We start from the raw sequence: 25,785 nt of genomic DNA on the forward strand, positions 1-25,785 counted from the left end.
TTTTAGTGCCAGTTGGGAGTAATTAGATAATTATGTGATTAGTGTCATTCTATATAATTTAGGATTATTTTATCAATTATGATTATCTAGAGTCCAATTATGATTATTTTGTCAATTGTAAGCCTAATTTGGGGTAACTAGGTATAAACACATTGTGATTACATTGATCGAGGTGGATAAATAATACGACTAAAGCAACATTTTATTCACAAAATGCACCACAAAGTTCCAATGGAGTCCAAAAGAAGGTCAACCAACAAGAAGAATATAGGTAGGCTGCGCAAGAACCCAACTATAATCAATATGAGGGTTATGATGATGTCAACCTAAACCTTACAACTATTATCTGTCATCATTAAAACATCAATACATATGAGGCCATGAAACATTGATGGACAGGTTTAAGATGGGAGCATGATGGTGGTAGTGGGTTTGGGCCATAGGGACTAGGGAGGAGTGCCAACATGAGATAGCCAATTGGCTCTCCTTAGTTTAGCAAGATTGGCAGTCTATGGCAATGTGCCATATGAGGTTTTGTTATAGGCCTTAGGCAAGAGATCAACACCTAAAGTTGTCAATATTGATCTGTAAGTTTATCTACCACAATCGACAAAAAAAGCAAACAAGGATTCATGATGCATACATAAACAAAAAGAAATAGGATATTGGTCAAGTTTACAAAGTGATTTAATCATTCCACCACATACAACTGAAGGTCTATATTATCATGTTATCGATTCAAAAGATTAGTATTGGCATCCAACCTCCTATAATGAAGGAGATACACAATATTTATTTGGATGAGGAGGAGGCAAAACTTAAAAAATAAACTAGATCATTCAAGAAGTGATGGGATTTGTCTGGGGTGACATTTAGGTGTGGCAATTGGATCAGACTAATTAGAATGAGCATTATCGACTCTCTAATGTAGTGTATTGCAATAAAAGGGTAGTCTTTCACAAGACCATGCTTTAGATAAAATTAGGCACCGTGGTAGAGGAGATCAAGTTATGGTACATCATGTAAATTATGATCGATAATTGAGTAAATTTTAAGAAGCTTGAGTTATAATTAATAGAGCGAAGAGAAAGTATTCTTTAGATTCCACGTGTACTTATTGCATGGACCTAATGACTAAAGATATTAGTATGTTAACTTTAGTAAAAAAAAAAGTATGGCAAGGGCACAATCTATAATGAAGTTTATCCACATCTATCATTTTGTGCACTTGACGCAAAAGTATACAAATTGAGAGATACTTTAACCTGACATTATTCAATTCACAATAAACTTTAATGCTTTAAAGTCCATTCAACAAAAGAGACATGATCTAAAAGGAAATGATCATATCATAAACTCATTTAGAGAAGACAATTCTATTATTAGGATTTTTGAATTTTGTCATTGAAACGATAATAGTAGTCAAACAACTCTATGCTATCATCTATAAGATCGAAACGAAGAAGCGTCCACGATTTCCTACCTTAGACATATGTAGGGAGAAGGTAAAGAAAGTATTATACGATGAGTAAAAGTTTAATCAGTATTTATGAATCATCGAATGCATGGCCCAATCCCATATGGACAAAGATCTTCATAATACAAGTATTAAAATTCATAGTCACTTATAATATAAATAATCAATATTTGTAAATTACAATATTGGCAAAATCATCAGTCTAGTAGTATATTACATTAATCTTGCTATTCAATATTGGTATAGTCCTAGGACTCGATCAGATCTGTTGCATGTGCTATGTAATTTATTAACTCCTAGAAACAACTAAAGCTATTATGGAGAACCGACTATTTTAAGAAAGTATCAACTTATTCTCCGTAACGTAGCCATATCTTATTGTTATAGTATGGATCTTATCAAGAAAAAAGTTATCTACTGATCTTTGATTGTAAATTGAAATTGTCATCATTGATTTATTATGCTAATAAAATATGATTTATATCTTTTTTAGCCTAGCGATGGCTACAATTTGGAGAGTCTGCTCCCAATATAAGAAATATTACGATATGTATACTTTCACAAATAATAATGTCAAGTATCTATGAATGTAATTTATCAATATTCATCTTAATTCACACTAATGTTAATAATGGACTATCATATAAACGGTTGGAGAAGGTTGTATGTATTCTATTGAATCCTGAATTTTAATGATGAAATTAATTAATGAGTTTATGATCTAATAAGTGTTTAAGAAAAGTGATATAAGACTAACTTCGATCATGGAAAGATAAATCGATTGAAGTAGACGAATCAAATAATGGGCAAGAGTGGATCATATCAGAGATCAGGTATCGGGCCGGAAAGATCGGACATTACGCTAAGATCAAATATTACAAGAAGTCAACATATTAGATCGGACAATACGCCAAAGGAAAACATGACATGCTAGGAGTTCAGACGAAGTACCGAATTAACCAATGACATAACGGATAATATAGGATTCATATTTGTATTTGTTTGTATCATGATCTAAGTAGTTTAGGTTTTAATTGAGTTGATTTTGAGTGTAACTGTACCAACTTAATTAAAAGTCCAATGAGCTGAATCACGACTAAATTAGGTCTATTGAAAGACCAATCCAGTAACTTAAAGTATTATATGTATGTTTTAACGAGAAATAAAATAGTCACTTAGATGCTACGACAGTGTGGCACACTTCATTGATACGTCATCGTTATCAAATTGATTGATTCACTATGGGTGTAGAACTATTTTTTATTTTTTACGAGAAATTCTCAAGATCTTAAAATCCCTTATCATCTCTACCTAACGAAATGACACTATTAGAGATATACATGAGTGGAAAGCAGCGAGTTTCTTGCACTATAGAAGCTGACGAAGGAAGGAAATGGTTGTGAACTTAATATACAAATTATTCGGTGGCAAGACCTAAGACACAAATTTTCCATATGCAATGTATGAAAAGCGCATCAAAACAAAGTTTATAATGTATTACTTCTTATCTCTATTCTTGAGGACGGTGACTTTTGTCCCCTGGAAAGCTGGACTTATCTGAAAAGTCGACGCAGATGGTATCTCTCTCTATCTATGAAGTCTAAGACAGTTCGGCTTCTTCGATTCTTTCTAATCACATATTATACAAAAGAACAGCTTTGAACTAAGCACAATGTCATGGCCATTGATACACAGTTCATATCTCATTAAGGACAATAGGCGATATATAGTAGAAGGAAGATATCGTCATCAATAACTGTCTCTATTACTGTTTTCACTTGTACATCCTCTCGCACTGCGATTCACAGCATTGAACACCCCCGTAACACACGCTCGGCTATTCAAAAGGTGACAAGAATACTAGTTTGGCATTCGCCTAATGTATCCCAAATGGAATCAAGAATTCGGTATAATTCCAGCACAAATTCCCTGTCGTCCCGTGCACCAGAGGATGCTGACATTGGTCTTTGAATTGGAAACACCCGATGTATGGAATGGTCCACGCCTTTAGGTCAACATTATTAGGAATTCGCTTGTGCATGGGCCACAAATAGTCAACAACTCGCCAACTTGGCCTCTTGACGCCAAACTGCCGCATGCACCGTGGACTTTTCTCTCGGCCTACGTGGCCGAGTGAGCGGCGGCGGGCACGCTCATTATTTGGAATCTTCACGGCCGTGTGCAAATCGTGGTTTAATACTGTGAATCAAATCAACTGGACAGGCATTTGAACGATATGGGGAAAATGATGGTTTAGTGACTCGATTAATTGGTGTTTGGAAATATATAATGAAATATATAGCCATGAATAATGTACACAATTGACCAACCTTTCAACTCGTTGATCTCTCACCACGTCCCTTTATAAATACCCATCATGCATCCCGTCTCCCTCCCATAACCATATCGTCGTCTACACTCAAACCTCAACCAGCCTTCTCCCTTAAACCTCTCCTGTTGCACCACGTAAGAATGACAATGAGGTTCTTCATCGTCGTGGCATGCGCCTTGGCCTTGACCACATCTCTTGCCCTCCCCGTTTCCTCTGTGGAATCCGACGAGCGCTCGACAGCAGCAGCAACACCGCCTTTATTGTCCCGGGGGATCGACTCCTTGTTCCCGCAGTACCATCCGAGAGGCTCGATGACCTGCGACAATGTCCCTCGGGTTTGTCGCGCCAGCGGCAGCCCCGGCCCCGACTGCTGCAGGAAACAGTGCGTGAACGTGATGACCGACAACCAGAACTGCGGGCAGTGCGGGAAGAAGTGCTGGTTCGGCCAAGCGTGCTGCGGCGGCAGCTGCGTCAACGTGATGTATGACCCCAAGAACTGCGGTGGCTGCAACAAGAGGTGCACGAAGGGTTGCTTCTGCCAGTTCGGGATGTGTAGCTATGCTTAGAGCATGATTCATTCATCACTGTGACACTTATACACTTGCATTTCTACTTTCTTGTCGTGCTGTATTCTATTCTATTCAGTTGGTCTGTTGCATTTGTTGCATTCAGAATTATAAGCGAAAGAAATAAATACGAATAACGTGATGATGTAATGATTAAGTTCGACATGATGTTGTTGGAATTGAACTTATTCATCCTTCCAATGAATCGCATTTTTTTAGCTCTTTGGGGGCTATAGATACCCAACTTTAGGTATGACTAGAGTGCATCCATCTTATGCTTTTATAGTGTTGAAATCTTCTTCTACGGCCTTCTTGATTTTTTAAATTGATTTACTAAGTTTAGAAGGTGTATGATTCCTGAGAGTATTAAGTGTAAGGTTTTCTTCTAAACCTTAAAATGGAAAAAGTATAAAGGATCATTAATTATCATCAATTGGAATAAATATCTAAAATGAAAACTGATAGCATGAAGGGAGTAAGAATTGAGAGTCGATATAGGTCAAGAAGATTGAACCACTATGAAATTGATTTATCTCTCTATCTTTAGTTGATCTCTTATTCGTACCTATTTCTTAATTGAATTAATATTTAATACTTATCTTTTTTTCTTGATCAAAATTTCAAAGTTCCCTGCATTAGTACTAATTCACCCTCTCTTAGTGTCACACTATCATATTGATCCTAATAGTATAGAGACAAGTTGAGTTGGCAAAAGGACCGATGTACTATTGATATATATCAGTTTGATACAAGCAAATATATATCGATCTAATATAGACAATATCTACTGGTCCAAAAAAATGACCAATATATGGATTACCCCATATCAAGTGGGCGATGCGCGCTTCGTACTAAGCGAAAAAATCAAAATTTGACCATTATCAACTAGTATATACTACCCCATATCAAGCGGAGATATAAGCTTTGTACCAAGCGAAAATATTGAAATTTTATCATTACTGATCTAAACCAATCGATAATGGTCAAATTTTGATTAACATGGATTAATATGATTCATCCTGGTCAAATGGTCAAGTTGACCATTGGACCACTTTGAAACTTGATTTAAACCCACTTTCACCCTCTCTCACTCTCACAGCTTCCAAACTATCTTTCTCACTCATTCACTTCCTTCTTCTCACATCTTATCACTCTCTTTCTCAACTAAGGGTTACCTTGCGTGATTAGTGCTTCTATTCGGTGATTAGTTTCAATAATTTAAATTTAGGCGAATTCATGTAACTATTCTACTTTTAGTTAGCTTTTGACATGATTTGCACCTTATTAGCTTCATATTAGCTGCTTTGTATTAATTAATGATGTTTAATTTCATTTTATATTTAATTAGGCACTATTAGGATAAATCTCTTACTTTTAGTGACATTGGGAGTAATTAGATAATTTTGTGATTAGTGTCATTCTAGCTAATTTAGGATTATTTTATCAATTATGATTATTTAGAGCCCAATTATGATTATTTTGTCAATTGTAAGCCTAATTTGGGGTAACTAGGTATAAACACATTGTGATTACATTAAGGTGGATAAATCATACGACTACAGCAACAATTTATTTACATGTATACTGGTGTCACAAAATGCACCAAAGTTCCAATGGAGGTTCATAGAGCAATTTACAAAAAGCTACAAAAAGCAAAGTATAATGGAGTCCAAAAGAAGGTCAACCAACTAGAAGAATATAGGTAGGCTACGCAAGAACCCAACTATAATTAATACGAGGGTTACGATGATGTCAACCTAAACCTTATAACTATTATCTGTCATCATTGAAACATTAATACATATATGAGGCCACGAGACATTGATGGATAGGTTTAAGATGGGAGCATGACGGTGATAGTGGTTTGGGCCATAGGGACTAGGGAGGAGTGCGACAGCCAATTGGCTATCCTTAGTTTAGCAAGAATGGCAGTTTAAGGCAAGGTGCCATATGAGGTTTTGTTATAGGCCTTAGGGAAGAGATCAACACCTAAAGTTATCAATATTAATCCATAAGTTTATCTACCACAATCAACAAAATAAGCAAACAAGGATTCATGATGCATACATAAACAAAAAGAAATGGGATATTGGTTTAAGTCAACAAAGTGATTTAATCTTTAGGATTCCACCACATAGAACTGAAGGTCTATGTTATCATAGCATAATGTCATCGTTTCAAAAGATTAGTATAGGCATCTAACCTCCTATAACGAAGGAGATACACAATATTTATTTGGATGAGGAGGAGGCAAAACTTAAAAAAATAAACTAGATCATTCAAGAAGTGATGGGATTTGTATGGGATGACACTTAGGTGTGGCAATTGGATCAGACTAATTAGAATGAGCATTATCGACTCCCTTATGTAGTGTATTGCAATAAAAAGGTAGTCTTTCACAAGACCATGAATGCTTTAGATAAAATTGGGTACCGTGATAGAAGAGATCAGGTCATGTACATCATGTAAATTATGATCGATAATCGAGTAAATTTTAAGAAGGCTGAGTTATAATTGATAGAGCAAAGAGAAAGTTTTCTTTGGACTCCACGTGTACTTATTGCATGAACCTAATGATGAAAGATATTAGTAAGTTAACTTTAGTAAAAAAAAAAAAGTATGGCAAGGGCACAATTTATAATGAAGTTTATCCAAATCCATCGTGCACTCGATGCAAAAGTATACAAATTGAAAGATACTTCAACTTAACATTATTCAATTCACAATAAACTTTAATGCTTTAAAGTCCATTCAAAAGATATGGTCTAAAGGAAATGATCATATCATAAGAAACTCATTTAGAGAAGACAATTCTATTATTAGGATTTTTGGATTTTGTCATTGAAACTATAATAGTAGTCAAACAACTCTATGCTATCATCTATAAGATCGATATGAAGAAGCGTCCATGATTTCCTACCTTAGACATATATAGGGAGAAGGTAAAAAAAGTATTATACGATGAGTAAAAATCTAATCAGTATTTATGAATCATCGAATGCATGGCCCAATCTCATATGGACCAAGATCTTCATAATACAAGTATATTAAAATTCATAGTTACTTATAATATAAATAATCAACATTTGTAAGTTACAATATTGGCAAAATCACTTATAATATAGTATATTACATTAATCTTGATGTTCAATATTGGTATAGTCTTAGGACTCGATGTTGCATGTGCTATGTAATTTATTATCTCCTAAAAATAGTTAAAGCTATCACGGAGAACCGATTATTTTAAGAAAGTATCATCTTATTCTCCATAGCCATATCATATTATTATAGTATGGATCCTATGAAGGAAAAGTTATATACTAATCTTTGATTGTAAATTGAAATTGTCATCATTGATTTATTATGCTAATAAAATATGATTTATATTTTTTTTAGCCCAGTGATGACTACAATTTGGACAGTTTACTTCTGATATAAGAAATATTATGATATGTATAATTTCACATAATAATGATATCGAGTATCTATAAATGTAATTTATCAATATTCATCTTAATTCACGACTATCATAGACGTTTGGAGAATGTTGTATGTATTCTGTTGAATCATGAATTTTGATAATGAAATTAATTAATGGATTTATGATCTAATAAGTGTTTAAGAAAAGTGATATAAGACTAACTTCGATCATGAAAAGATAAATCAATTGAAATAGGCGAATCAAATATTCGGTAAGAGTGGATCATGTCAGAGATCGGGTATTGAGTCGGAAAAATCGGGTATTATACTAAGATCATATGTTATGGGAGGTCAACATGTCAAATCGGGCAATACGTCAAAGAAAAAGATGACACGTTAGGAGTTCAGATGAAGTACCGAATTAACCAATGACATAACGAATAATATAGGATTTATGTTTGTATTTGTTCATATCATGATCTAAGTAGTTTAGGTTTTAATTGAGTTGATTTTGAGTGTAACTGTACCAACTTAATTAAGAGTCCAATGAGCGACTAAATTACGCCTATTGAAAGACTAATTCAGTGACTTAAAGTACTGAATGTTTTAACAAGAAATAAAATAGTCACTTACATGCTACGATTGTGTGGCACACTTAATTGATACGTCATCATCAAATTGATTGATTGACTATGGGTGTAGAACTATTTATTATTTTTTACGAGAAATTCTCAAGATCTTAAAATCCCTTATCATCTCTACCTAACGAAATGACACTATTAGAGATATACATGAGTGGAAAGCAGCGAGTTTCTTGCACTATAGAAGCTGACGAAGGAAGGAAATGGTTGTGAACTTGATATACAAATTATTCGGTGGCAAGACCTAAGACACAAATTTTCCATATGCAATGCATGAAAAGCGCATCAAAACAAAGTTTATAATGTATTACTTCTTATCTTTATTCTTGAGGACGATGACTTTTGTCCCCTGGAAAGCTGGACTTATCTGAAAAGTCGACGTAGATGGTATCTCTCTCTATCTATGTAGTCTAAGACAGTTCGGCTTCTTCGATTCTTCCTAATCACATATTATACAAAAGAACAGCTTTGAACTAAGCACAATGTCATGGCCATTGATACACAGTTCATATCTCATTAAGGACAATAGGCGATATATTGTAGAAGGAAGATATCGTCATCAATAACTCTCTATTACTGTTTTCACTTGTCCTTCTTCTCGCACTGCGATCCACAGCATTGAACACCCCCGTAACACACGCTCGGCTATTCAAAAGGTGACAAAAATAGTTTGGCATTGGCCTAATGTATCCCAAACGGAATCAAGAATTCGGTATACTTCCAGCACAAATTCCCTGTCGTCCCGTGAACCAGAGGATGCTGACATTGGTCTTTGAATTGGAAACACCCGATGTATCGAATGTTCCACGCATTTAGGTCAACATTATTAGGAATTCACTTGCGCATAGGCCACAAATAGTCAACAACTAGCCAACTTGGCTTCTTGACGCCAAACTGATGCATCCAGCGTCGACTTTTCTCTCGGCCTACGTGGCCCAGTGAGCGGCGGCGGGCACGCTCATTATTTGGAATCTTCACGGCCGTGTGCAAATCGTGGTTTAATACTGTGAATCAAATCAACTGGACAGGCATTTGAACGATATGAGGAAAATGATTGTTTAGTGACTCGATTAATTGGTGTTTGGAAATATATAATGAAATATATAGCCATGAATAATGTACACAATTGACCAACCTTTCAACTCGTTGATCTCTCACCACGTCCGTTTATAAATACCCATCATGCATCCCGTCTCCCTCCCATAACCATATCGTCGTTTACACTCAAACCTCAACCAGCCTTCTCCCTTAAACCTCTCCTGTTGCACCACGTAAGAATGACAATGAGGTTCTTCTTCGTCGTGGCATGCGCCATGGCCTTGACCATATCTCTTTCCCTCCCCGTTTCCTCTGCGGAATCCGACGAGCGCTCGACAGCAGCAGCAACACCGCCTTTATTGTCCCGGGGGATCGACTCCTTGTTCCCGCAGTACCATCCGAGAGGCTCGATGACCTGCGACAATGTCCCTCGGGTTTGTCGCGCCAGCGGCAGCCCCGGCCCCGACTGCTGCAGGAAACAGTGCGTGAACGTGATGACCGACAACCAGAACTGCGGGCAGTGCGGGAAGAAGTGCTGGTTCGGCCAAGCGTGCTGCGGCGGCAGCTGCGTCAACGTGATGTATGACCCCAAGAACTGCGGTGGCTGCAACAAGAGGTGCACGAAGGGTTGCTTCTGCCAGTTCGGGATGTGTAGCTATGCTTAGAGCATGATTCATTCATCACTGTGACACTTATACACATGCATTCCTACTTTCTTGTCGTGTTGCATCCAGAATTATAAGCGAAGGAAATAAATACGAATAACGTGATGATGCAATGGTAAAGTTCGACACGACGATGTTGGAATTGAACTTATTCATCCTTCCAATGAACCATGAAGAAGTTTGAAGCACATAAACGTATTATGTATTATTATAAGGAAGTTCATTGTATCAAAATTGAAGCACTGTATATCTTCAAGTTTCATTTATCGAAACCTAATATATTACTAGCACTGTATCGATTTCTAAACTTGGCAATAAATGCTCAAAATTTCATTATTCAAGTTCATCAACCAAACTTTTTTTTTCCAGAAAATTAAAATCTCTTTATTCTACTATTGTAGCTAGAATAAGAGAATTAAAATTGTCACAAAACTTATATGGGAAATGAAATCCCCAACACTGACAAACGAATATTGATCAAGCAAAGTTTGCTAAAGAATGCGTCACATCACTAACCAGAAAAGAAATAACCATCATGGAAGAAAATTCAAATAGACCATTCCCTCACAGAGAAGACATGGAAAAAGAAAAAGAAGCATGCTCACATGTGCTAAGTGGAGGGGCAACAACCTCATCAGAGAGACGAAGAAAGCTCATCATAGATGGATCCATCTTGAACCAGCAAGTTTTGAAGAGTTATGGAATCATGGTGTACTGAAAATGAGGCCTGCAGCCAGTACATATCAAACATATTGAAGCTAACCAAATACAGAGCATTTTTGTCCACTCAAAAACACCATTGATGCCGTTTCAAGGATGTCAACAGTAGTATCACCTGACAATAACACCGCTCTTGTTTGCTTGTGATCTTTTGGTAGCTATAAATACCCAACTTTAGATATGATTGGTGTGCATCCATTTTGAGCTTTTACAAAATCTCTTCGAGAGCCTTAAGTTCCTTTCACTTTCTTGATTTTTTAATTGAGTTACTAAGCTTAGAAGGTGCAAGATTCTTATAAAATCTTAAGAGTATTATTAAGTGTATGGTCTGTTCTTAAGCCTTAAAAATGATGAAGAAAGGTAATTGATTTTCACTAATCGAAGGAAAGATAAAGTCGATAACCTCTAACGAGGAATTGGGAGTCGAACTGATCTAGCAACAAAAAATTCTTACATTCTATTTGATACTTGACCTCGAACTCTACAAACTAGAACTAAGGGTTATGATATACTTTACCAGTTGCTTCTGCCCAAGAATGTTAGCATTAGTGAAGTAGAACATAGGTTATAAATCCAGGGAGTTTTACGGAAGGGAAGTCAAAACGATCAAACTACTATAAAATCGATTTTTCTGTCTTTATTTTCTCTCTTATTTGTGCTTATTTCTTGGTTGAATTAATATTCAATACTTATTTTTTTTCTTGATTGAAATTTATAAGTTCCTTAAGTTTGCATTAATATTAATTCATCCCCCCTTATTGTCATGCTATTATACTAATCCTAATAGTAAAGAGGCAACTAGAGTTGGCAAAAAAGTTGATGTACCATTCGATATATGGCAGTCTAGTACAAATAAATACATATTGATCTGATATGAGTGGAACGTATCCGAAAGATGATCAAGATGTGGATTGCTCCATATCGAGTATGCGATACGATCTTCTTACTAGGCAAAAAAGATCAAATTTTAACTATTGTCAACATGTACTGACTACTCTATATCAAGCAAATGATATAAGCTTCGTACTGAATGAAAAGATTAAAATTTTATATGAGCATGTATTAATCAATAATGATCGAATTTTGACTGACATAAATTTATAGTTGTGATTCATCATAATCTAATGGTCAATTTGACTATTGGACCACTTTGAAATTGATTAACCCTCTTTCACCCTCTCTGACTCTCAAAACTTCCAAACTCTCTTGCTCACTCATTCACTTCCTTCTCTTTCTCAATTAAGGGCGACCTTGGGTGATTAGTGCTTCTATTGGGTGATTAGTACCAATAATTTAAATTTAGGCAGAATTAGTGTAATTATTCTACTTTTAGTTAGCTTTTGACATGATTTGCTACTTATTAGCTTCATATTATCTTATTTGCATTAAATTAATGATGTTTAATTTTATTTTATATTTAATTAGGCACTATTAGGATAAATCTCTTACTTTTAGTGCCGGGAGTTATTAGACAAACACAACTTGTTAATTGTGTGATTAGTGCCATTCTATATAATTTAGGATTATTTTATCAATTATAATTATATAGAGCCCAATTATGATTATTTTGTCAATTATAAACCTAATTTGGGGTAACTGATAAGTAGATGAGATTTCCCTAACTGTTGAGGAAATCTCTCTACTCTGTTGAGGGAAATCCTCTAACCCGTTGAGGAAACTTCTCCTTCTAACCTGTATATAAAGACGGAGGATATGTCAATAACATTCAACTTCTTCTTCTACAACTCATTTATCTCTTTATTTTAACATGGTATCAGAGCCAGCTCCTCTTGGCGACAGCAGCATCGCCATGTGTTAGCTGCCTCAAGCGGAGTCATTGAAGAAGCACCAAGACACGGATTCAGAGCCAGTGCTAACCGGTCTTGCTTTTCTTCGCCGGCCTTGCTCCCTCTCCTATTTGCTGCCTACAGCAGACACTCTCCGTCGCCGTCACGCAAGGAGGAAAACATTCTCTCCTCAATAGCAGTGAACGGCGAACAACGGTGTCTTCCTCGCTTCCCGGCCAGTAGCAGTCGCAACTGCTGCACCTTCCTCTTCCTTCTTCTTCGCCGGAAGGACAACGTGGTCCTTCAGCCCCACGTTGGGCAGCACCAGAGAAGACATCAGCCACCTCCTGCACTTCTCCGGCCAGTAGCAGTCGCAACTGCTGCATCTTCCTCTATCGTAGCAGCCGCCTCCTGCACTTCTCCGGCCAGTAGTTGTCGCAACTGCTGCATCTTCCTCTACCGCAGCAGCTTTCGCTGCCGTTTCCCTCTACACAACGGCGCCTCCTCAACGGCGGTGTCTTCCTCCTCAATAGCGACGAACGGCGAACGACGGTGTCTTTCTCGCGTCTTCCTCCTTTGCTGTCGCAGCCACTTCCCGGCCAGCAGCAGCCGCAACCGCTGCATCTTCCTTCCTCTATCGCAGCAGCTTTCATTGCCGCTTTTCTCTATACACCTAATTGCTACAGATTTCTCTCACTGCAGTTTCCTTGAGTACTGCTGCAGATTTTTGCGGTCATTTTCCGGCGAACCGTAGTCTTGAGTACCGCTGTAGTTTTTCGCAGCCATCTTCCGGCGAACTGCAGCCTCTACAATCTGCTGCAGCAAGCAGCAATCCACAGCAGCGAACTGCAGTCTTGAGTACCGCTGCAGTTTTTGCAGCCATCTCCCGGCGAACTGCAGTCCCTACAATCTGCAGCAGCAAGCAGCAATCCACAGCAGCTGCCGGCAGCTTTTGGCACTGTTGTAGATTGCTCAATCTGCTACAGCAAGCAATCTATAGCAGCAGCCCCCTCTCTCATTCTCCACCTTGTGTGACCTGAGTATCACACAAGGTTCGCTGCCTTCTTCTAAAAAAAAAAAAAAAAAAAAAAAAAAAAAAAAAAAAAAAAAAAAAAAAAAAAAGAAGAAGAAGGAAAATGTCTTCGTTCACTTCTTCTGACCGTTTTCCCTCAAACGGTCGCGCGTTGCTGACTGCCCTCAATGCAGCCCCGCTAGGTCCCCCACATTTGCATGTCAAGTGTTTCTATGAGTGCTTGTCCCGCTCTGATACCATAGAAAGACAGTCGCCCGGTCTACAACTGAAGCTGAATACCGTGCCATTGCCGCTACCACTGCAGAACTCAATTGGATCACGAATCTTCTCCAGGAACTCAACATCGATTCCACTCCTACAATATATTGTGATAATATTGGAGCTATCTATCTGTGCGCTAATCCGGTATTCCACTCCCGCATGAAACATATTGCTATTGACTTCCACTTTGTACGTGATGAAGTTGTCCGCCGTCAACTCCGTGTTTCTCATGTTCATACAGCTGATCAATTGGCCGACTCACTTACGAAGCCTATAGCTCGTAAGCTGTTTGCATTACATCAGTCCAAGATTGGCCTCCTTGATAGGAGCACCATCTTGCGGGGGCATGATAAGTAGATGAGATTTCCCTAACTGTTGAGGAAATCTCTCTACTCTGTTGAGGGAAATCCTCTAACCCGTTGAGGAAACTTCTCCTTCTAACCTGTATATAAAGACGGATGATATGTCAATAACATTCAACTTCTTCTTCTACAACTCATTTATCTCTTTATTTTAACAGTAACTAAGTATAAACACAGCTTATAATTACTTGTTAGTGTAAATTCGTTACTTTTAGACCCAATTAGGGTCCTTACTCAATGATACTGCATTAAAGAAAATAAAATTTTCTCTTTACTTTTCCATATGATATATATTTTTATTTTACTGTTAACTTTTGTGCTCCTGATAAACCTCCCTATGATGGTGCCTTGAAATCTCGATCTTATCCTTGAATGAAGGGGTAGAATCATTCCTTAGACAACGTAAACAGGATGATCTATGGTTTCCATCTCAGTCATCTTGCTTTACAATGAGGTCCAGATTCTGGTCGCCGGAAAGCATGAATAGAAGCATTCCAGCAGAAAGATCAAGTCTCGTTTGCAGTAGCGAACCGATGCAACAGTTTTTGTCAACTCTTTGCTCAACTGTTCTTCGACACCAGCTGTTCTACAGAACTTGGTGGTATAAGAAAGAACTCGGACATGTCTTGATGAACCCTATACTGTTTCATGTTCTTGAATTTGACTTTGATGAATCTAACAAAAGAGATCATCACAAAGATCTCTTGTTGCCAGTTTCTCTGCAACTCAGCCCATTTTCTCCGGATAAATTGATGAACACAAATCGATACCGAAATTATTAGTCCAACAAATCCTGCTTTGATGCATCGAATAGAGTGAAATTAAGCAACTCTGGTTGCACCCGAGCCAACCCGACCCGACCCGGCCCGGCCCTGTTCAAACCATGCGTCGCCATGTCAGATAGATGACGTGTGACGATTGCATTGGTTCTCATGACTCCAAACGTTGTTTTCCTCTTCTCCTACACTTTTCAACCTGCTCGCTCGTCACCTGTCGCACCTGCCGTTGATCGTGCTCTCTCGTCGCACCTGTCGTCTGCCGCTCGCCCACCTCATCTGCTCGTCCATCGCTTGCCCGTCACACCTGCTCAAACCGATGAGCTCCTGGCGGACTAAAAGAGAAAGTATGTCTAAACGTGTCTTTAAATCATGTCATCGTCTCCTAAATCCTCGGCATTGCAATGATTGTGGGATTTCATTGAGAACAAGTCCATAGTCTTCTTGCATGGGGGCGGTGCACTCCTTGCAGTGTGGCTGTCTTCCATCGTCGTCGGTGCTGTCAACTCGGTTCCTCTGGTAGATGCCACATTGGTGTTGTTTTGAAACCCTCGAAACCCTCAGGGATCCCGCAGGAGGAGCGGTTCAGGGAAACGAAGTCCTCGCCTGCTGAGGATCCTCCCCTTGCCCTGCCGAAGCTCGGCCTCATCCTCCCTGCTGCCGCGCGTTCTGTCTCCCCTTCTTCCACCTCGTCTTCTTTCATTACCGGATCAAGCCCGACTTGCGGCGATCGATCGTCATCAACGCCGCCATGAGCTTCGACGCCTTCGTCGCTGCAGATTTCTTTAACATTGCTGCAGCCGCAGCAATCTGTAGCAGCTGCAGCAGCTGCAGTCTTCAGCAGCAGTCTTCGCTGCCGCAGCAATCTCCGCTGAAGCAACAATCTCCGCTGGAACAACAATTTCGCTGCAGCGGCAGTCTTCTTCCAAAAATAATAATAATAATAATAATAATAAAATAAAAAAACTTTATTAATAACTTTAGCTTTAATACATAAACATATCCCTCTCCTATTTATAGGATTAGGATTAGGAGACAGAATTTTTCTCAACAGAATATAGGATTTCTCATAATAGAATAGAGAGATTTTCTCATATAGTTGGGGAAATCTTATCTTTATGTCCCTACAAGATGGGAGTTAGTAGCAAGGCACAAAGCCGAGGAAGTGCATGCTGCATAAGCCAAAATAAATCACCACAATTGCCCAGAAAACAAACGACATCAGAGAAAGTAGTCCAACTGTATCCTCATTTTTCTTTTGGCGTAGCTGCTTAAGTTATCATTTTTGCTGAAATATGATATATTTGATAGAAGATAAGATTTTCGAGGAAATTTCTATATTCTGTTGAGGGAAATCCTCTATTCTGTTGAGGAAAATTCTCTCTCCTTATCCTTATCCCTATAAATAGGAGAGGGACTAATGTATTCAAGCTTCTGTACCACTTATTCTCTTCAAATTATCCAAAGGCGGCAACTAGCATCTTGGCGAGCACAACTTTCTAATCTTCTATTTGGCTATGATCTCCTAGGTTACATTGATGGTTCTCTCCAGTGTCCACCTGAAATGATCAACATCCCAGGTGAACCCAGCCCTGTGCCAAATCCAGCCCACAAACTATGGTTACGTCAAGATCGCCTCATCCTCCAAGCTATTCAAGCTTCCGTTGCTGGATCCATTGCCCCGCTGATATCTCCAATGTCCACCTGAAATGATCAACATCCTAGGTGAACCCAGCCCTGTGCCAAATCCAGCCCACAAACTATGGTTACGTCAAGATCGCCTCATCCTCCAAGCTATTCAAGCTTCCGTTGCTGGATCCATTGCCCCGCTGATATCCTCATGTATGACTGCTATAGAAGCATGGTGCAAGTTACAAACAACTTTGGCAAATCGCTCGCGTAGTCGCATGCTCGAACTTCTCTCCAATCTGATGAAAACGAAACAAGAGGGAAGTACTATTGCTGATTATCTACAACATATCAAAATTATCATTGATGATTTAACTTTGATAGGTCATTCTCTCAGTGATGAAAAAGTCCTAATCCATACCCTCAATGACATAGGAGGCGAGTACAAAGAACTGACAGCACCACTTCGGACATGTGACTCACCAATATCATTCGAAGAACTTTATGATAAGTTGATCAATTATGAGACGTACTTGAAGCGTGATGATAGGTTGCCCGGACCACCTATTACAGCTCAGGTCAATAAAAAATCCAAGAGGAAGAGCAACCAAAGCACGTCAACAACGATTTGGCTAGGTTGCCTCCTAACCCTATGGGGCCTAGACCAAACCCCCCTTATCCATATCAAGGTGGTAACTTTCATAATCTTCAGCCGTCGCGTCCTGACTTCACAAGCCACCAACGAGTCGTTTGCCAACTATGTGATAAAGTCGAACACTCTGCGAAAGTCTATCGATCTCGCCCCAGACTCCCTACTCCATCACAGTGGCCTCAGGCGAATTTCATGACTACTCCAACTCTTACCTAACCTAATTGGATTGTGGACTCGGGCGCCTCTCATCACATCACCTCTGATCTTCAAAACTTGTCCTTCCACAACAACTATGATGGAAATGAAGATATCATCATCGGTGACAGTAAAAGAATTCCTATTACTCATTCTGGTTCCTCAACGCTTAGTTCACTTACCATAATTTTTACACTTGATGATGTTCTGTGTGCACCTAACATTAAAAGAAACCTCATTTCTATTTCTCAATTCTGTAAACAAAATAATACCTCAATTGAATTCTTTCCTAACTTTTTTCTTGTCAAGGATTTGAGCACGGGGGCATCCTTGGTCCAGGGCCAGAACAAAGACAATATTTATGAGTGGCCATCCGCTTCGCAAATTACCCTTCCTACTGCTCACTCTTTAATCGCAACTCAGGTTGATATATGGCATCGTCGTCTTGATCATCCCTCCCCTTTTATCCAGCAAAAATTACTTTCTTGTTATTCTCTTCCTAACTTGAAAATCAATAGCACTATCAATCATTACGATGCTTGTCTTTGCAATAAAAGTCATAAACTGCCTTTTGGGACAATCTCAATTTCTTGTTCTGATACCATGATGAAAATAATAGAAGATAAAAACAATTATTGTAGAAGCTTTATTGAGGAAGAAGTGAAGAAGCTTTATTGAAGTAACTTTAGCTTTAATAGAGAAATTTGGAGAAATCTTATCTTCTACCGGTATTCTGTTACACGATAGAAGGTTGACGAGTATCATGATCCAGTTTCTTTTATCATATGAACTTCGTCATAAGTTCCTTATACGGAACTTGGGATGTTTGGTGATAATTATATATTCTTAGATGTAGTGTTCTGAGAAACCTTTTATACCTGTGGAGAATATTGACCATATCACCTGTGATCATACAGAATTCCTAATGTTATTCTCCATGTATAAGTTAATGGTCAATCTTAATTCATGTTAACCAAACGCTTTTGAAAAGAGTTGATGAGACGGCCTTAAAAACAATATGGATGTCACTGGCAGTATATTAGTTTCTTGATTTTGTGTAGATTAATTTCCTAATTTGGAAAAGATAATTTTTTAATTGTGTAATTTAGTTTACCCATTTGCGTAAATGTATGTATCTCTATGATTTTTGTAATCTTTTGAAATCCCGTAAATAAGAATAATAAAGGTAGAGTGAGATATCCTATCGGGCCGGATCGAATGATGATAGAAAGATTAGCACTAAATAAAATTGCCATGACCAGCTCTACCATTTGTACACGCTGGAATTAGTCCTTTCATGGTAGTTTATTCACTTTGTAAGCATACCACCCTGTTGATGTTGTTTTTGCTTTCTTAATGACAAACACACAATGTAATTTCTTGGTTTATTGTGTATTGGTTTATTGGCATGGGAGAGCACACTGCTCTACCTTGTGATTGACATTAAGATTGAAATAAAATTTAAGACAATTTACAATATTACAGTTTTTCTTTGGCAAAGACTTTCTTTGGTATTTTGGTTTGCTAATGCTTGATTATATGTTTTCTCCAATTCTTCCCATGCATTCCAATGTTGGAATTTAGGCTCCTTCCTCTTTTTTTGTTTTCTAATTTGTTGTTGCTTATCCTAAATATTGTTGTCTCAACTTCATAAACCTCATTTTCAGTTCTAAGCAAGGTTTGTAATATCATATCGTACGGTGTTTCGATATGGACTCAGTACCGATATGGTACGGTATACCGAGCGATACATCTAGGTATACCGAGCGGTATACTCAAGTGTGTCGAGTTCTATAGTTCTACTATAGTGCTACAGTGCACTCGGACCGATAATATGCGGTCCGCATACCGGTAACCTATCGGATCGGTACGTACCGCCCATATCGGGCGATACAGTTCGGTACTACAAACCATGTTCTAAGAATATTGAAGTTTAGACTATGGTAACATTTGCTCTGGAATTCTATTAGCTATTGACTCATGATTGAGCTTCCATGTGGATCAAAATAAGGTGGTGAAGGTGAGATCACTAAGCATTTGTACATACATGTGGGACTCAAATTGAGATAAACATCACCAACTTAATACTTATATCTATAAAAGCGATTGGAAGAATCTCCTTGGTAAATTCTTAGTGTTAGGAGGCCTTTTCCAGTGCTCCATCCATCCACTGCATTACATACCTTTTTACTAGTGAACTGTCATTATGGCTAGAGACTTTGATATGGATCCACAATCCATTGAGATGACTTAACCATTTTGGCAGGCTGAGTCAGATTCATATTGAGTGCTTGACTCGGTTTCATGTGTGGTGCCGTAGCCGAATGACAAGCAAACCGGTTCTTCACCATTGCAACATCTGTAGACTTCCAGCAGAAGTGTCTACTGTTGCAGAAGCTAATGGTGACATTTCTTTTGATGTTCTGCAATTTGTTACCAATTGATTCGAATTCTATGATTATCTTTTTATTTGAGAAATGATCTCAATTCAGCAGTCGGGTTCGTATCAAAGCATCACAGAGCTTCAAGATGGAGACCTTCAAGTAAATGACCTTTTGTTGTAAGGTAGAATGGAAGGTACAGCTTTGAAGACCATGTGGTCGGTCTTTCATTTGGAGCACATATATACAAATGGACAGAGCTTCTCTCTCTCTCTCTCTCTCTCTCTCTCTCTCTCTCTCTCCCTTGTAATGGTTTGGTGAAATAAAGAAAGAAGGGTATCAGAATGAACAAGAAAAGAGATAAATAAGTGAAGAATAAATATGTGGTTTCAGACTAAACATCATAAACAGTCATTATCATGATCTGATTGGGTGGTGTTCGATCTCATCCTCTTCCTCCAATCCACCAGAATTAATTCTTCTCTGTTCAAAATCAAATACCATTTTCCAAGAACAAAACTCATTTAGTTAATAAACAGATGTAAAATGACATGCTAAGTATAAGGTATTGGAAATGGCTTACATGGAGCTGCTCGATCTGATACTGCCGCTGTGCCAGCTGAACTGCCGATATGAACTGCATTACTAAATAGAAGGGAAGTATAATTCCACTAGCTCTTAGCAGAAACACCTGCACGAAATTTTCACTCACATTAACATGTAAACTATGTCGAATTGAAGTTAAATGTACAGCTTAGCTATAGTATTAGTGATCATGAACCGAAATTAGTACTCACCGTAGCAATGCTGAATGGAAATTGATCAGCTCCGACTGTTGTCACTGTGATGAAATGCCTGATCAGCAACATAATTGTAAACTGCATGCATAAATTTTACACACAACGGATAAGGATCAGATGCTATGAGCTGAAATCATATTCATGAGAAGCTAAACTTTCAATCTTCTGTTTCGGTTCGATACGTGAGACATTATGGATGAGGATCAACTTCTAGACCGTAAGGCATCTTTCCTTTTATCGAATTAAGATCACTTACCATGATAGCCACATATCGACAGCACGAGACACTTCTACTTGATGCGGCAGAGCACTCTGGATAGTTTGCGCCTGCTGCATCATCACTTGCAGTGACGAATCCTTGGTTTTCAGGATCATAATTTGGTCTGGGGATCTCCAAGCTTCCTCTGGCACAGTCGCAGATTGTTAATATCGGATTTTGAATCTTGTATTGCTAACAATGAAGAAACTATGAGATTGAAATGGAGTAATCTTTTATGTTTGGTCCCACCATATCCATGACTTGGACTAGAAAAATCAAATGTATGATTGAGCTTTGTTGTATAATTGAGCTGACAGCCCTCTCCATTCCAGGGAAGAGTTCAAATTCTTGGGCCTACTGATAGAATGTTGTGGATAATGTGGTTTTAGTATCTAAGATTAATTAGCTTAGGGTAAGAAGTTTAAGTTACCTGATGGTCACTGCCACATCCAGTTTTGCCTTCTTCTCAGGAAAGGTATAGCCTGGTTCAAATATCTGTGAGGGAATTCACAAGAAGTTTGATTGAGAGAGGAAAGGGTTTGAGAATTTGGAAGTTTTGCAAGTCAAGTTACATGAAACTTCATCTCAAAGACAAGTCTGGATGGATAACTTTGAGGAATTGAAAGTCTGTGAACTAAAACTTCCTCTTAAGTAGTGCTTCAACACAAGGGAGTTAAATAAGATGGGGAAGATCACATAAAACTTCAAACTTCAGCAATCATATAAAAGATAAGCTATGAAAAGCATTAGAATATCTTTTTCTTCAGCAAATTCTTAGAATAGAGAATTCAGTAATTTTTAAGTCAGAAAAAAGATGACTTGCTTTACATATACTTCAGCAATCATATAAATGAAAAGGATTAGAATATCTTTTTCTTCAGCAAATTCTTAAGAATAGAGCTATCAGCAATTTTGAAGTCAGCAAAAAGATATAACCTGTGAGACATATGGGAATTTTTAGGTTTCAGAAACAAAGTTACAGAAGCATTAAGGCTGTCTAAACCAATTAGAAACTTTTAAGACAGAACAAACTGAGAAACAAAATAAAAATCTCAAAAGGGCTTAATGCACAGTGAGATTACAAGGGATAAAGAGAGAAAGAAGGTCCTTAAAACCAGTCTTAAGTACTTGATTATATGTTTGTTTTCTTTTAATTCGTGTTCTCTTCTTGAATGTTTCTCTAACCTGAAGGCAAATTTCACAAACGTTGCTTCCCTTCTCATCACACCACCTCTGAATGCATTCTCTGTGAGCAAACTGGAACAGGGAAACACCAATTCAGCATCATAACCAGACAAACGAACAACAAAGATCAAAGCCATTCAGAAATCGATTACCTTCAGCGTCCCAGAACAAGCGCAAGGGGATTCCATGCTCGTGGAGCTCTCTTCCTCCTCTTCATGGCAAATTCTGCACAGGCTTGTGGAAGCAAAAGGAGGAAAAGATGAAGAAGAAGATGACGATATAGCCCACCCATCATCTATGACCAATCTAGTTTCCTGTCTGTCTCCAATTTCCATCTCTCTATCTCTCTTCCAATCCCCCCCCCCCCTCTCTCTCTCTCTCTCTCTTAAATAAGCAAGGTATAATGGACACGGGATGCCATGCCAGCGTCAGGAAATGGCGAGCGTGTCCATAAAGGCGTTGCGAGAATAGTTGGACCAACTAAGAAGACACGGTTTCTCCTCTGTAGGCAGCTTTGTTGAGTCTACGTGGTGGCATGGCAGTTTGACCTTTGAAACTTTGACCTTGACAGCAAATCTACAACAAAACCTGTCCTTAGATTGTTCAGCTCTATAAGCCTAAATGGTTGCATTCTTATTCTTATTTTCTATCCAAAAGAAAATTAGTATTACTTAAACAGCCGATTACAAAGAAAACTGACCAATTAAGTGATTAACAGCACCATATCTCTCCCTAAAAATGACATGGATTTTAATGGGTGTGCATGATTCTAGAGGTGAAGAGACATCTGGGGTACCACTGTTTGATGTCATGGAATGGAAAACAACATGCTTGGATTCATGTGGATGCTGAGACACGAAAGATTTGGAGATAAGAAACTCGAGATTAAACCAAATAAATTGCTTTTGTTTTTCTTTTGCATACTGTCATCAATTTTAAATGGGATGAAAAGAAATTTTTTTACTGATGCTACAGTCATCAAAATTTCCCAATGGTCTCACACATCTCAATATAACATCACCCAAATTGACTTCCTAAAAGTTTTGTTTTGTATGTGACATTATTTCTAAAAGATTATGTTTTTATCATTCCAATTTTATCGAAAGTGACCTCTTACATATTGATTTCTGCATGATATACTATTTTTTTTTTTAAATCATGCAACTAACTTAATTTTGAGAATTATTTTCTAACTCTACCCACAAAAATTGATTTACCTTTAGAGTCCACAAATCAAATTTCATCCAAATTGGCCTCTTACATATTGAATTCTAGGTGAAGATTTTTCACCCTTTTTGTGTCAAATAGAAGATCTATAAAATTATCAATTTCTGTCTAAATCAAATAGAAAATTGATTTTGCAAAAAGATACTTTGTGGAAAAAACAGGAATTCTATTTGGGAAAAAGTGAAATCCAAGAACTATTTTTGGCAACTCATCCTTTCTCTTATATTATCTTATATTTTGTTGATTTTTTGATCAAATTCTACACTTTAACAAACATGAGCAGTGTCTGATTTCTGGCAGAAAATACTATCAGCCAGACCTTTGAAGACAGTACAGCTTCCAATCACTCGTACTGCTGTTGGTAGTGACACCATTAAAGCTCTTGGCTGTAATGGCACAGCCCTAATTCTGCATGAAAGGGTAATTAGCATCTGGGAGAAGCTGTAAAATAATTCCACAAGGCCAGCTAGAAGCATGAATGGAAGCCAACCAAACACAGTAGTTGGAAGCTGACAAAACATTCGTAATTTATTAAGGTAGATCTTCGTTTAACATTGGCATCACTGTGTAATCCACTACACTTTATTTTATTATTATTTTCTTCTTTTGAGGCTAATGAACAGATATCTTTTACAATAAATTTGTCCAACATTTCTTTGTCATGTTCAAGGCCTGCAAGAACTCAACAAGCGTTCCTTTAGTATGCTCAACCTCTCTGTTTGGTATTGATGGATTCCAATTCTCATTGGAAAAATATGGTGGCAAGTCCAGAAAAATTAGGAGAAGTTCTCATGCGATAGTGAGACACAATGAATGCAGAATGTGCATGCATGTGCATTTCCTCTGCTGGCAGAATGTGAAATGTAGGTCTCTGAAAGCTACAAGTGAAGGAAGGGCATGAAAGGAATCAAACAGCTCTTCGATGACTCACCTTCTTATCTTTTGTTGTGGCTCTTCATGCTTATCTTCTTTGTTGGCCTGATCAGCTTCCTATGGTGATGGGAGTGAAGGAATGAAAAATGTGGGCCTTGCTTTAGAGTTTTATTAAGCTTATGACAAACAAAGTGTGAGAACAAAGTACGACGAATGGTACAAAAAAGTTAAACAGTGGATTCCAAATGATGTGCATCATGTTAGCTTGTCATGCCCCACAATGCATGTTGAGCTGTTTCTTTTTGTTCAGTGCTTATCAAATACCTATTGCAGGTTTTGATCTCTCTTGCTAGGTTAAAAGTAAACTCAGAAATATGTTAGTTATCATCAAAGTAACTGAGAATTTGTTGATCTTTTTGCTCTTCATCTCTAGTAAATGGATGAGGCACACCATTTTTGCCTCTTATTCTCATAATTATTTAAACTTTATTAACACTTTATCATCATTTTTACCTCTTATTTTTATAATTATTTAAATTTCATTAACATTTAATTAAAATAAGCATATGTACATCTCGACTTAAGTAGGGAGATGAAGATGTCCTCCATAATAACTCATATCGATTATTTTCAATCATACTTTGGAATCTTATGGGAGGTCAAACCTAAATAGGAGGGAATCAACCCGAGGCTTCTCCTCGGGTGATTTAGGAAGTTTCAGAGTTAATTTGGATCCTATTTTGATAAGTCATATATGTTGGATGAATTTTTTCAAAAAAGCCAAAGATAAGGGAGAGAACCAAATCAAGTGATGGAGAAGAAACTCAATAGGATTCGGAATGATGCAACACTACATGTGGAGATCGACGCTAGAGAGATTCCACTAGCATACAAGAAGTGATAAACTAGATTATATGATAAGTTCTTAGGTAAGATGTTTTATCTGAAATTTCTTAAATTGGTTCTCCCCCGGGGGTTACCGATTGATTGTTTTATAGTGGACATAGTCGAAGGATTATTTTTTACTTTTAATTTCACTATGTGGAAACAATAAATCACATCTTCCTGTAACGTCAACCTTTCACATTAGTCTCATGAAAACCCTTTTTATAGTTTCAATTGCAACACTTCTATTACAACTATTATAACCTAACTTTTTAACCCATATATTATCTAAAATTAGTAAGTTTTTGAAATTAGATCGAGTGATGCTAACCTGATTCAAGGGCAAGTTTTGCCTAAATGTGTATTCTATTACATTTTAGCACTCTAATGTTATAAGGTATTTGGATTCAAGTGGGGAAAAAACATAAATTTTCTAATCCATTCCTTATGAGATCTTGCCTAGCATTTATTTTAAGTATGAAAAGATAGGAAACAAGACATCAAGTTGTGAAAGTGCTTTGGCACTAACCATTACACAACTAGCTCCGGGTGATGATGATATGCTTTACAGGTCATGGGTAGGAGTGCAGAGGAGGCCTAAGCCTAGGTACACAAAAGCTG

General features: G+C 37.8%; 3 protein-coding genes across 3 annotated transcripts; 2 read left to right on the forward strand and 1 right to left on the reverse strand.

Moving 5' to 3' along the window:
- Positions 1-3,949: 3,949 nt before the first annotated feature.
- On the forward strand, positions 3,950-4,375 carry LOC135673980 (stigma-specific STIG1-like protein 1). Its single transcript, XM_065183386.1, has one exon. It carries the CDS (start codon positions 3,950-3,952, stop codon positions 4,373-4,375), a length of 426 nt encoding a protein of 141 aa, XP_065039458.1.
- A 5,374-nt stretch (positions 4,376-9,749) lies between these two features.
- Positions 9,750-10,139, forward strand: LOC135673981 (stigma-specific STIG1-like protein 1). The gene has a single exon (XM_065183387.1). It carries the CDS (start codon positions 9,750-9,752, stop codon positions 10,137-10,139), a length of 390 nt encoding a protein of 129 aa, XP_065039459.1.
- Positions 10,140-20,092: 9,953 nt separating this feature from the next.
- LOC135674374 (uncharacterized) lies at positions 20,093-22,558 on the reverse strand. Its single transcript, XM_065184160.1, has 7 exons — positions 22,332-22,558; positions 22,180-22,251; positions 21,425-21,489; positions 20,992-21,139; positions 20,733-20,813; positions 20,519-20,626; positions 20,093-20,418 (listed from the first exon to the last, which is right to left on the reverse strand). The coding sequence occupies exons 1-7, from the start codon at positions 22,512-22,514 to the stop codon at positions 20,353-20,355; spliced, it is 723 nt and encodes a 240-aa protein (XP_065040232.1). The 5' UTR covers positions 22,515-22,558; the 3' UTR covers positions 20,093-20,352.
- Positions 22,559-25,785: the final 3,227 nt, after the last annotated feature.

This window comes from Musa acuminata, chromosome BXJ1-5 (assembly GCF_036884655.1).
Source record: "Musa acuminata AAA Group cultivar baxijiao chromosome BXJ1-5, Cavendish_Baxijiao_AAA, whole genome shotgun sequence".
Lineage (NCBI taxonomy): Eukaryota > Viridiplantae > Streptophyta > Magnoliopsida > Zingiberales > Musaceae > Musa > Musa acuminata.

Bases quoted from the DNA above. Each gene is read 5' to 3' on its own strand.
- LOC135673980 (XM_065183386.1), top strand. From the start codon at position 3,950: ATGACAATGAGGTTCTTCATCGTCGTGGCATGCGCCTTGGCCTTGACC.
- LOC135673981 (XM_065183387.1), top strand. From the start codon at position 9,750: ATGGCCTTGACCATATCTCTTTCCCTCCCCGTTTCCTCTGCGGAATCC.
- LOC135674374 (XM_065184160.1), bottom strand. From the start codon at position 22,514: ATGGAAATTGGAGACAGACAGGAAACTAGATTGGTCATAGATGATGGG. The intron at 20,627-20,732 runs GTGAGTACTAAT...AATTTCGTGCAG, and splicing joins TTCCATTCAGCATTGCTACG to GTGTTTCTGCTAAGAGCTAG. The intron at 20,419-20,518 runs GTAAGCCATTTC...GATTTTGAACAG, and splicing joins ATCAGATCGAGCAGCTCCAT to AGAAGAATTAATTCTGGTGG.